Genomic DNA, 13840 nt, shown 5'->3' on the forward strand with positions numbered 1-13840 from the left:
AATGGAAGGGCATATACTCAGTGCTATGGAACAAAGTACCTCCAGAATTTTTTTTTTGAATGCAGTTCTATGGACACTACAGTAATTATGAGATGCTTCATTTGTTCTTTCTAATTTCTCAGTCTGTATTTTATTATTTTTATAATGTACCCCTTTCCTTTGGAAAATCACTAGCAACTGTTTTTTAATCATTTATTATCAGGGATTACTCTTAATGATCCATGATAGTAAGTGTATCAGAAACATTATTATACAACATTTTATTTTTTTATTTTTATTTTTTAAATTTAATTAATTTTTTTAATTAGTGAGTCACCATGAAGGTACAGTTACAAATTTACCCATCTTCATGCTTGTGTTTCCCTCATACAATGTTCAAGAACCCATCCCTCCACCAGTGTCCATTCTCCACCACCAATGAACCCAGTATACCTCCCACACTCCAATCCTGTCCCCCCCCCACCCCACCCCGCCTCTGTGGCAGGGTATTCCATTTTGTTCTCTCTCTCCTTTTGGGTGTTGTGGTATACAACATTTTAATGATACTCATGAAGAGAACTTTATGTAGCAGGAGAAAATATGCGTTTGATAGCAGTCCTGGGAAGCAAAATGTAACATTCTCTACCTGTTGCTATCTTCTTTCAAAGATTTGCCTTATCTCTGGGGATTTGGGCAGGAGTGGGGGTGAGAGGGTGTGCAGCTCATAGTTAACAGTATCAATATCTACATGTGTTACTGTTATTTCTCAAATCCCTCAAGAACCTCATCACTAAAGAGGCTTCTTCAATGAGACCATCTTGAGTGAGGAAGACTTCTCAAGCTTACAACTCAACTGTCATTCCCAGTCATGGAGAAGAGGAGAGCAGCATATGTATGACAAAGAAGAACAGAAGAACGGCAATTTGAGAACTCCTAACTATTGCACAAGTGAAAGGAAAGGCAAAGAGGGAAAATGCTGGCTCTTTCTTATATCCATAAGCATGTTTTAAAAATCCATTGCCGGCCGTTTTTTAACAATCCTCATGCGTGGAATTGAGTCTTACCTCTACACTACTTCAAGTAGTGAAAATAGGGTGATTCATGCCTAAATAAACAGTATTGTTCTGTCTTAATGTCTTGGGAGTGACTTACAGGAATGAAGGAGAAAAGAGACTCGAAAGAGTGGGGTTGCATATCAACAGGTTTCCTCTCTGACAGTTATAAACTCTTTCCTCTATTCCTGTTACTATTTACTTTTGCAGACAGTGGGCTCTTATCTAGACCTTTTCCCAGAATGGGCTGGTGTGGAGAACATGTCTGGGGTTACTATGCTCTGGTTTTCTGCTGTATTAGGTTCACTATAGATCTGTACAGTGGCAAATCACTGTATTGCTTAGAAAAGACCTCATGGGCTGTGATTCAATGTGATAGAATACATGCCTAGTATGAGTGAGGCCCTGACCTCATAACAGAGAACTGCACTGCCAGATAGAGCATTGATCCTCAAGTCCGTGTCACTACAAATATGGGGGAGCAGGGGGAGGCATGGAGAGTGCTCACCATACAAACGCTGTGCAAGTTCAATGATCTCCTGAACCCTTTTTTCTTGTTGAGGTACTGAAGGTGTGATAAACTTATTGAACTGTTGGTGCAGAATTGCCACAGCTTCCTTTGTCTTGCATTCTGTAGAATATTTTCCAACTCTTACCACTGTAGCACTTGCATCTTCATACCAAAAGTGACACTGAGTTAAAGTAAGACAAAGCATAAATGTTAAAGGCACAACTTTTCTAAAGAGTCACTGAAATATTAAATTTCAACTTCTTCAAACATTTTGTTCACGTTTTCCAACTTTTGAAATCATAATAAAGAGAATATCAAGACATGATTGTGTATTTTTGTACTCTGGTACTAGAGTTAAATAAGAAACAAAAGGTATGGAAATGCATTTGATCTTCCTGGGTTCTTAGGTATTCCTAAAGAATAATTCATATCAAAATGTTGCAGATTTATAAGAACAGGCAATATAAATGGCACATGACACTTTAAAAATCCACGTATAAGCAAAAAAAAAAGGAAGAAAAAAGTTTAAACACATAAAATCTAGCTTAATTAATTGAAATCATTAACAATAGACGGATATTGCTTGATTAACATTCTAATAAATAAGTTCTCTCTTAATGAGTTTTAGCCAATAGACTGAAATAATTCCTCAGTAGAATTGGTTTTGACCTTTTGAAAATAGGAGATAGTCATATGCTCAAAGCACAATAGGGATTTGAGAAAGTGTTTCATCAGAAATAAATCATTAGATGGAAGGAAGTGTCTAACCCAGGCAAAAAAAATTTGAAAAACAGAAATGTACCATTCTGTTAGTAGTTGACTTTTAAATATGTCTGCAAATGTATGTACATATATATGCATATATATGTGTGTATGTGTGTACATATATATGCATATACATATATACACATATATGCATATATATATGTACACACATACACACACATATATATAAGCTTGCAACCCCTATATTTGCCACTGCAAACCTATATATCAGATCTGGAAGAATTATGTTATCTTATTAATTAATTTTCATTAAGATATGGTGATTTACATAGTTATTCACAGCTGAGTTTCAGGTTTCAATCCTTCTTAATTGGACACCACTTAAATGTTGAATAACATTGGATTGTCATTGCTTCTCCCATAGAAAGCTAAAGGTTCACTGGGCTACTCTCACAACAGTGCCCCTGAGGCACACCCAATTCCATTAAGCACTTATAATCCTATATTGCTTTTCTCTTTCCTTTATGTCATTTACATGGTTTATTTAGCAATTTCCTTTTTGTATAGACACAGGAAGACAATTCATGGTATGCTTTATAATATGGGAGTTAATTGACTCCAAAATAATATTTACTCCTGGGCATCCATATGTACTTAAGCCTCAGTTGCCCTTAGTTCCTAGCACTCCAAAAAGCAGGGTCCCCATGAAGGGACTGGATGGATCCAGGTCAAGCTGTAAGCCACCTTGGCGTTGAAAGGAAACAAGCTAAGCACCATAAGTACAATAAGTTAAGAGTATGGTCATAGGACAAACTCTGTCATGACCCACAAAGAACCAATTGAATAAGAACCCTGCTGTGTTTAGGAAAGACTAAACTGGCCTGAGGAATATGGTCTAGAATGTGTAGTGAGATGTTCCCAGGAGGAGCCAATATTTTAAGCTTAATATATCTTTTACTGTGTTCATACAAAATGACTGGAAATATTGTAAGAGGTAAATTTACTATGATTGTTCAAATGGATTACTAGCCAAGGAAAGGAGAAATCAATACACCCTGGATGGAATCCCACCCTTGAGTGGATTTCCTAGTAATCTGGAGTAATCTGCTCAAATGAGATTTTGTCCTGAGTTAATCTCCTGAAGGAGTGGCTTTACATCTCTCTGTTGTTATGATAATGTTCAACCTCACCTTTGTATCTCCACCCGTCATGATTTCTATATAACTATGCTGTAAGGGGTAAAAGAAACTAGAGAGTCCAGACTAGAGATTGAAGACTAGAAAGTCAACAACTAGAAGGAGGATGGGAACTGAGACTTTGGAGACTTTGGGACTTTGGGATAAGAAGGAGGACTAGATGACAATGATGACTGGATGTAGAGGACTATGAGACTGTCGAGACAAGGAAGAAAATATAATGAAAAGAGAGGACTTTGAGGTCTATGAGAAGACTAGGATGATGGAACTATGATGACTGGGACTATGATCAAAACTATGACTATGAATGCACCGTAAGGAGAGAGATCAGACTACACTGGGGAGGAGAGAGAAATAAACTGACTGCTGACCAGCCTGGGATCATGTTTCTTTGCTCCTCTGGTTCTTCATCCATTGCCATCATTGTCCAGCCTGGAGAGGTGGCTCTCAGCCACCGAACGCTCAAATTCCCTGCATGCCCATGCCTTTTCTTGGAAACTCACAGTTAATGTGGTGTTTAAACTAAAATATTAGCTGTATTATTTACCCACAGTTACATTTTGTGCCTCATAATAGTGAGCCACAAAGAACATTTAAGAACTTCCAAGTATAGATTTTTCTTCACTACAAGTGTACCTGTTTTAAGTCTATCTTACCATGTATTCTCAACAAAACAAAAATACTGATTTTTATACCTGAAAAAGCCAAGAATAACTTTTTATAAATATTGTCAAATTATCTGTAATAAAAACTAAATTTGAGTATTTTAGACAATTATGCAGCACTGAGCATAATTCTATTATGATTAAACATTTTCAGTTGATAAAAAAATAGATCACTGTATCACTGTCATCCTGTTGTTCATCAATTTCCTCAAGCAGGTACCAGTAACGTCTCCATTGTGAGACTTGTTACTGGTTTTGGCATATCAAATACACCATGGGTAGCTTGCCAGACTCTGCTGTGCGGGTGGTATATTCTCGGTAGTTTGCTGGGCTCTCTGACAGAACAGAGGAATCAAACTCAGGTCATCCACATGCAAGACAAATGCCCTACCCACTGTGCTATCGCTCCAGTTCAAGAGAAAAATATAATGAGAAAAAAATATAAAAAAAAGACAAATGAGAAAATTTCATATGTCTATGGTCAGAGTAAATTAGTAGAATCTTTCTGAAAAGATTTTGGACAATAAACTCAAAATCTTATTATATACATCCCCTTTGGTTCAGAAATTCTACTTTAGGAAATTATCCTAAGGGAGTAATAATAATAAAAAAAGCATGGTACAAGAATCACTGACTGGGGCTGGAGCGATAGCACAGCGGGTAGGGCGTTTGCCTTGCACGCGGCCGACCCGGGTTCAAATCCCAGCATCCCATATGGTCCCCTGAGCACCGCCAGGAGTAATTCCTGAGTGCAGAGCCAGGAGTAACCCCTGTGCATCGCCAGGTGTGACCCAAAAACCAAAAAAAAAAAAAAAAAAAAAAAAAAAAAAAGAATCACTGACAGCTAATGCAGCATTGTTTTAAGGTAGTATAGCAAGTCTTTAGGCCAATATTACAATGAGGATCACTTTAGAACGATAGAATATACCTCTTCTATTAGCTCCTGGAGATGTTCCGTCAGATCCAAATTCTTCTTATAATCTGTCACAACCTTGTCAAACTCATCCACATGCTTTTGCAAATCTTTCATAGCTTCCAAAAGAACATTAACTTTATTGTTTTGAAAGTTTACAAAAGTATCAGAAGTTTTATTGTCAACTTTTTCCATTTTCCTTTTCAGGGCCTGTTTTTAAAAATGAATTGAAAAGTAACATTTAATTGTTATTGTGAAGGTAACTGATAGTTGAATACTGAGAAAAATGTTGAACTCATGGCCAGAGAGATAGTACTGTGAAAAGGGCATTTGCTTTGCATGTGGCTGGCTCAGATTTAATCCCTGCCATCCCATATAGTCCCTGAGACCTGCCAGGAGTAATTCCTGAGCTCAAAGTCAGGAGTAAGCCTTGAACACCAGAAGGCATGTGCCCTGCCTCCTAAACAAAACAAAGAAGGAGGAGGGGGGAAGGAGGAAGAGGAGGAAGAGGAAGAACAAGGAGAAAGAGGAGGAGGAAGAGGAGGAGGAGGAGGAAGAGGAGGAATAGAAAGAAGGAAAAGCAATCAACTTGAACACTTCTAGTTTTCTGTTATCACTGTATCACTGTCATTCCTTTGTTCATCAATTTACTCGAACAGACACCAGTAATGTCTCTATTACACTCAGCCCTGAGATTTTAGCAGCCTCTCTTTACTCGTCTTTCCCAACAATTGGAGGCTCTTTCAGGGTCAGGGGAATGAGACCTATTGTTACTGTTTTTGGCATATCGAATATGCCATGGGTAGCTTGCCAGGCTCTCCCAAGTGGGCAATAGATGCTCGGTAGCTTGTCAGGTTCTCCAGAGGGAGAACTAGGCTATTAAATGTTCCAGGAGCCTAACTTCCGGGAGCTTTATTTTATAGTCTCTGGTTGTAGGCTGTTGATGGGATTACAGGGAACCGGGGGCAGTCTCTGGGTGTGACTGCCTAGTTACTGGAAAATGGGGGATCTGGGAAGAAGAGGCTCAGTCCCGATCCAAGTTCCATTATAATATCTTAAAAATATTCATGAATGTATTTTGAAAAAAAAAGGTCTTTTTTTTCAAATATTGATCCCATATTCAGCAAACATCAAAATTTTAGTATTAAGATTCATTTGATATTTGAGAATGATACTATGATTTTTAAAACACAATGACCATAAATGAAATAAAATGTTTTGTTATTTTCTGGTAATTTCACTATTTCCTAGAAAAATCATACAAATTATCAATCTAGGACAAGTGATAATCCAGGTATGTATGTGAAACATAGAAATAGTGAGCAGATTTCCTGACAGGCAAATTCCAGGAAAAGGAGGAAGTCTACACAAGAGGACTATGTGTCTATGTGTGTGTATATTTGGGGGAAGGGTGGGGGGGAAATGGAACAGGGATAATGGGTAAAATTGACAGGTTATAATTTGGAACTACCTTAAGAGATAAACTTATTATATATAAAAATAATTATTACACATACATAATTTGTTGCATATAAAGAAGACCAAAATTGTTATGAGAATAGAAATGGGACGCTAAAGTTTCTCTTCCAATTCGATTAAAATTAAAAATGCCAAATGATTTTGCAGTAATTTTAATAACTCATGTTTGACCACTCACATACACATACCCCATGCACAAACTTTGATACCTGTATTTTATCAGCATGTATCTCAACTTGTTGAATTTGATACTTAAGAACCTTCAAATTCCGAGCTTTTTCATTTTTCTTACTGTAGTTAAACTTCAAGTTGTTGAATTTCTTTTTCACATCTTTGAATGACTCTTTGAGCTGTAGGAATTCAATAAAAAGAGATGATTACCTTAAAATGATAATTGATATTTGTTGACAATAAATACAAATATTTTAAGACAAAAATATTTATAATATTAATGTGTTGAGTGACTCAACAGAAAACAAGTAGTATGCTAAGGTTTTTAAGTACATGATTTTTGTTTGTTTGTTTGTTTTTGGGTCACACCTGGCGATGCACAGGGGTTACTCCTGGCTCTTCACTCAGGAATTACCCCTGGCGGTGCTCAGGGGACCATATGGGATGCTGGGATTCGAACCCGGGTTGGCCGCATGCAAGGCAAACGCCCTACCCGCTGTGCTATCGCTCCAGCCCCCTAAGTACATGATTTTAAATATTACCCAATATTACTAATATTACCTAAATATTAGTCATCATAAATTGCTCTTGGTTCCTTAGGATTGCAACTATAGCATATCCTTTGAAATGCAAACAAGAGATTTTTCTAACATATCATAGACTCTCCATGATTAATTTTTTGTATTAAATATAATTTTTAAAAATCATTCTCTTCTCTATGTATTGATGTTTGATCCAGATTCATCTATCTTACAAAGATCTCTTAGGTAAATTTATTAAGGCCCCAAGGAGCAATTAATATTACGAAACTTATCAAGATGCTCACATGAATAGCACCTCTAACAGTTGACTGAAAGAGACAAGCCAACTTGAGTTTTAGTAAAAAAAGGAATTTTGTTTTTCCAATAAACAGTTTTCAAAAAATTTATTTTTTTCAATAGAAGTCATTATATTCGGATGTTCTTTAAAAATGAAAATGCAAAGGGACAGATGTTATAATGATAGCAATGCTAACTTACCTATAAATAGTGATGGTTATTTATTGAAAAAAGGGATCTTAATCTATGCCCTTTAGACTACAAAGGTAAACAGTCTTTTGAACTAAGTTTACCTTTACTAGTACACCAAAACTCTCTAAACAGGTCAGTTCTATTAAGCACTTCACTTTCTGTGCCTTCTCTGTATATAAAAAAAAGTAAACACACTGAAGATAATTATCTTAGCAGCAAAAAGAAGTACAGAAACAAACTTCAGATTATGTGGAAGCAATTAACAGCAAAAATGAACACTACTCTGAGACAAATTTGAACTATAGCAATAATAAGAACATTAAATTATTTTCACTAACAGCAAAAATTATTTGAGAGTGAATAAAGGCTGAACATATATTAGATTTTTTTATTTTCAATGCAGAAAAGTATATCTGTCTTCAAAGAATGTTTTTCTCCAAATACTTATTTCAAATTATTTATATTACAGAAAAAAACATGACTTTATTCTTAACACTTCTTGAGATAATCATCTATGAAATTCTAGCAGACTTGCACATATAGAAATTATTACACATAAGTAATCTTTGTACTTCAAATAACTAAAACTAATCAGTACCATTATATAGTAAGTGAAATTGTTGAACATTAGTTTTAAATTGTAAGTACAGAGGCCCCGTGAAACACATAAAATGACAAATCGTTTAAAATGACAAATCATTAGTGGTAGAAAGAAACAGAGTTTTGAAAACTATTCCTATATTATAAATCAATAAAATATTTTAAATATATTCAGTTTCTGTACAAATGAAATAAACAACCAAATAATATTTAATATTTTTACATTCAGTGTTTCATTAGGCATGTGTTTGATTTTAGTGGTAAAAGACAAAAGAGGTAAGTGTTTTGTGATGTAAGGGAACTTCATCTTAGTTTTTCACATAAAACTATGTCAGGATCTTTAATCCCCTAAGTTATATTCTGCAATTAAAGGAATAAGAAGTACCATATCTGAAGCATCTGAAGAAACTAGTGTGTTTTGGGGTGGAATGTGGTGGTGATGACCAAACCTAAAGCTTCACACATGCAAGGCAAATGTTCCAGTGCTGAACCATGTTCCCAGAAAATCTTTGTGCTAAAAATATGCTCTCAGTGGGGAGTTATTGTTCAATGAGTACAATGTTTCTTACTGGGATGATTGTTTTTCAAATGATGGATAGTGACTATACAATTAATTATATAAATAAACTTAGTATCATGGAACTGCATATATTTAAAATGGTTTAGATGAAGTTTTATGTTGTATATTTAAGGAGTAATTTTATATTAAGGAATATATTTTTACCACAATTAAAAAATGTTTTTAAAGGCCACTTCTAGCAGTGTTACATGCAAGGCAAGTGCCTTAACCCTTGTAATATCTCTCCAGCTGAAATAAAATTTAAACATAAAGCAATAATGCCACTAATAGATAAAATAAATAATTTAGAATATAATAAAATAGAGAAAATGTCCTACATAATTAGCATTTATCCCTTGAAAAATATATTTATGTATGTGTGTATATATGTAATGTATATGTATGCATATTTTTCTTCTCTTTCTGGAACAGCATGATGCATATTCATGCCCCCAAAAGGAAGAATTCTGCCATCAACCTGATGGTAATTGGGTTACAACTTGCCTATTCAAATAAGAAGGATCAACATCTATTTGAATCTATATGATAAATAGAAAAAAAACTAAAGATTAACACTTTAATTCTAGACCAGGACATTTTAAGTCTTGCTTGAATGAAGAAATTTATGACTAATTAATAATGAATACAATTCTATATTTTTTTGCTTTATAATGTACACACTTCTAAAGATGCATAAAGCTAGAGAATGTTCATGGCATGGGTATAAAAAAAGGGTTTTTTCTGACATATAACTTGAAAAGTTATTAGCACTTTTCCATCCCACTGGAAATTCATTTTAAATTATATGCCTTTCCCAGCTCAAATGGAGGATGATTACAAATAAAGGTGGAAAGCAGCATATATATTACCTTAGCAAGGTTTTCCAAAAAATTTAGTCATGCCTAATTTTCTAACCTGCATATTTCAAGATGAAAACGTAACTTCCCACATAATCCCCACATAACTTGAGATCTTATTTTCAAAAGAATCAAGTGCCATGTTGCTCAGCTGTGGTATCATGGTTTGTGCAGCTGTTTCTAACTTTAGTTAGCTTGTCAGCAATAGAGAATGGTGGCTAAGACAACTGCCCAAGTTGAGCATAGAAGTTGAAAAAAAAATACCCAACGTTTGTGGCAAGTTAAAATTTATCCTGTTAGAAATCTTTAAATGCTGTTATAATTCACACTAATAAAATCCGAAAGCTTTAAAATCTCTGTTTTTAACTGATAATGTAATTTTCCTATCATTCTATTAGGATCCTCCATATTTGTTGTCCTCCCCCACCTCCATATTTGTGAAAGATTTGATAGATGAATGGAAAGAAATAAAGACTTTAAAATTTAGTTCCTTTTTTTGCGGGAGAAAGGGAGCCACATACCTGTCGGGGCTCAGAGCTTACTTCTGACTCCGTGCCAAGGAATTATTCCTGGTGGGGCTCAGGGAATTATATTGGTGCTAAGAATGAACTCAGGTTGGCTATGTGCAAGATAAGTACCTTACCCATTTTACTATCTCTCCAGCCCCAAAGCTATAGTTGTTTTGAAATGAACAGAATGAGCATCTTCATCAAATTTCCCTGGGAGCAGCAAATTTCTCAGAGGGTTAAGAATGAACAAAGCTACTTTGAGATGGAAAGGAGAATGACTTTCCGGTTTGCTATTTGTAGTCTTGATAGAACTGGTCAAGGCAGTTTGGGCGAAGAACATATTATCTATAAATCTGTGCTTGGCAAGACACAATTTATGTTATGAAAATGGGGCATTTATAAGTAAGGGATTGCATTTAAAATGAACACTTTTCATTACAAGGATGAGACAATTTGGCCAGAAACAAAAAATACAAAAACAATTCATTGATTTTTATTTTTCTAATACCCACTTCACAAAGTTCATTTGTTCACATCATTTTATCTGTTAAAAAAGCAAAACAAACAAACAAAAACAAACCAAAACCTAAACTTCCTGAAACTTAATTTTCAGTAACAGAAAGATGCAATTATATCAACCAAGGATGTTTGCAATTAAAATGAAGGAACCCGAAGATTCATCATCTAACCAAATGATTTACTGCAATTATAATGCTAAAGTACTGAGCTTCTGTTCTAACTGCATTTGAGATAAAGTGTTTGGATCCCTTCTATCAGCAACCACAGGGCTGTCTTCCTTTGCTTACGACTCATTTTGAGCCGAAAGTCTGGGAGCTTGAAACGACAATCACTCTGTTTTAAGTTGTAGGTAGCAGCTTGTCTCAGTAGCAGCAATTTTATACTCTTTGAAAATTGTGTGATCATAATATATTTAATTTTTATTTTCTGAACATGATATCTGATTTTAAATGTTAGCTCCCTGTATTATTCAAGAAGAATGAGATATTTATTTATTTTTTTTACAGATGCTAAACACCAAAATTCTAATAATTTCAACCCCATGGGAGAGTGGTTGTTGGAACAAATTATACTCATCGCTGTCCCCTGAAAATACTATGCAAATGGTACTACCATAGGGCCCAGTAATGAGCAGCTCTATTTTAATCTGCCAGGATTCAAAGGTTCCTGAGGTCTCTTGTACTCTTATGGCTGGCACCTGACAGCTACAAGAAAGGTATTATTTAATTTTTTAAATTTTATTTTTATAGAATTGTTCACAATAATTTATTACATTCAATATTCCAATACCAACCCCGCCACCATTACACCTTCCCACCACCATTATTTCCAATTTTCCTAACCATCACCCAAGCCTGCCCCAATAGCATGTTTGTATTGCTTGTTATGAATAATTCGCTAAAAATGATCAAAATAGATTTCCTTAGAAGAAAGTGTGTGAAGATTGTTGTATCTCACCCTGGAGCCATTAAGTCCTTGTAAAAGATATTACTAACATATTGTTACAGATTGAGCCTTGTGTGCTAGTATTTTCTTAATCGAGATTGGTTGCCCTTTACTTTAATATCATCCAATGTTCCTGGTAAGATAGATACTTTTTCAATGATGATTATACAGTATTTTTTTTCCTTAAAATGGCCAATTGGGTTATCAATATGGAAAAGAATAAATCTCACTATTATACCATAGAGCTGCCCACTTTGGGTGCTCTACTATACACACAATTTCTGCTTCCTTTCCTGTCAGTGAAAGAGATTGTTCATAGAATTTATATTAATGTATTAATGACAAGGCATTATTAGGAGATTCATTTTATTAGTTATTGCATATGGGCAATAATGACATTCTATTATACTTCTAATATACTACTCTGTTGGTCAACATCCAGAGACTATAAAACCAACCTTCTGGAAGAGAGCTACGCATAGTCTCTTGCCCCCTGCACCTGGCTGTCTTCACCAGGTCCCCGTGAAGGGGGTGGGCTGAATTTTGCTCCCCTCCCCAAAGAGAGCTCCCACAGCTCTAGAACCCAGACACAGGCATGCTCAAGGCCCCTCTCCACACATTCAGAGGAGCCTCACGCTTGAAGGAACCGGCAGAGAAACCCAGGTATGCGGGACCTGGGGCTGAGATTTCCAAGCCTGCTCAAATTGAGACTGGACCTCTTCAGCCCAGATCCCCCATTTTCCAGTAGCTAGGCGGTCACACCCAGAAACTGCCCCTGACGCTGTGAAACCCCATCATCGGCCAACATCCAGAGACTATAAAACCAAGCTTCTAGTCATCATATAGCCTAGTTCTCCCTCTCGGACAATCTGGCAAGCTACCAAGAGTTTCCTGTCCACATGGGAGAGCCTGGCAAACTCCCCGTGGTGTATTCATATGCCAAAACCGGTAACAATGATGGGTCTCATTCCCCTGACTCTGAAAGAGCCTCCAATGCGGCACCATTGGGAAGGATTAATAAAGAGAGGCTTCTAAAATCTCAGGACTAGGATGAATGGAGACGTTACTGAAACCGCTCGAGAAAATCGAAGATCAGCAGGGTGATGATGATGATGATGAATATATTATTCTAATATACTTCTAAACTTACTTGAATCCCTGGGAACTCAAATGACCAACCTATCCTAATCAAAAAAAGAATGTGGGACTGGAACACAAGAGATACACATTATTTATATATCACTGTATCAGTGTCATCCCATTGTTCATTGATTTACTCGAGTGGACACCAGTAACGTCTCCATTCATCCAAGCCCTGAGATTTTAGCAACCTCTTCTTACTCATTCTTTCCAATGATTGGAGGCTTTTATCAGGGTCAGGGGAATGAGACCTATTATTGTTACTGTATTTAGCATATAGAATACACCACAGGGAGCTTGCCAGCTTCTTCAGTATTCACATATACATATCATATATATACATATGATATATAAATATATGTGTATATATACTATTATTGGACTTAGAGTTGGAAATTCTAAATGACATGTATATGTTAAAAAAAGGATCATTATGCATATGAAAACCTTTTGTGCTTCCTTCTCTATGTGTAAAATGTTGCAGCAGTCTAAAACTTCCAGGTAAAATACTGTAATTATATAAAGACTTCTGTTTGCAAAGCTTATTTTGAGAAATGGATACCAACCCAATTCTGTCATTACTATTTCTCTTATCTAAGTAATTTTTTGTGACCCATAATGAGACTCCATTTAAAATTTTCCATTAACATCATGTAAATGCAAAGATAATTTAGGGGGTCAGGTTGCAAGAAGAAAGCATGCTCAACATTAACTTATTGTGTTTTTAAATTAAGATGTGCAAAGAATGAGTAACTAATGGTGTTCTGTCATGTAATATGACAGAGAATGTCTGTAATGCTTTATGTATTAACAACTTACTTGTATTGCCAGGCAATAAAATGTAGAGTGAAATTCAGTATTCATGCAGGCAGATATACCTTTGTGTGAAATTAATAGGGAAAAATGTTCAAATCTTGCAGTTGGAAAGTCTATTTTCATGGAAAAAATTAGTTTAGTAATTTCTTTTGTCTTCTATAATACATGAAATTAGAAAATGCTATTTTGTGCA

At 35.5% G+C, this 13840-nt stretch overlaps 1 protein-coding gene across 1 annotated transcript in view; it reads right to left on the reverse strand.

Moving 5' to 3' along the window:
- Positions 1-13840, reverse strand: part of CCDC141 (coiled-coil domain containing 141) — a 216604-nt gene that overhangs the window by 22935 nt on the left and 179829 nt on the right. Inside the window, exons 20-22 of the mRNA XM_055121699.1 lie at positions 6731-6871; positions 5058-5252; positions 1540-1723 (exon numbers count right to left, since the gene is read on the reverse strand). Of these exons, the coding sequence (XP_054977674.1) occupies positions 1540-1723; positions 5058-5252; positions 6731-6871 (520 nt within the window). The remainder of the gene's footprint in view (positions 1-1539; positions 1724-5057; positions 5253-6730; positions 6872-13840) is intronic.

This window comes from Sorex araneus, chromosome X (genome assembly GCF_027595985.1).
Source record: "Sorex araneus isolate mSorAra2 chromosome X, mSorAra2.pri, whole genome shotgun sequence".
Lineage (NCBI taxonomy): Eukaryota > Metazoa > Chordata > Mammalia > Eulipotyphla > Soricidae > Sorex > Sorex araneus.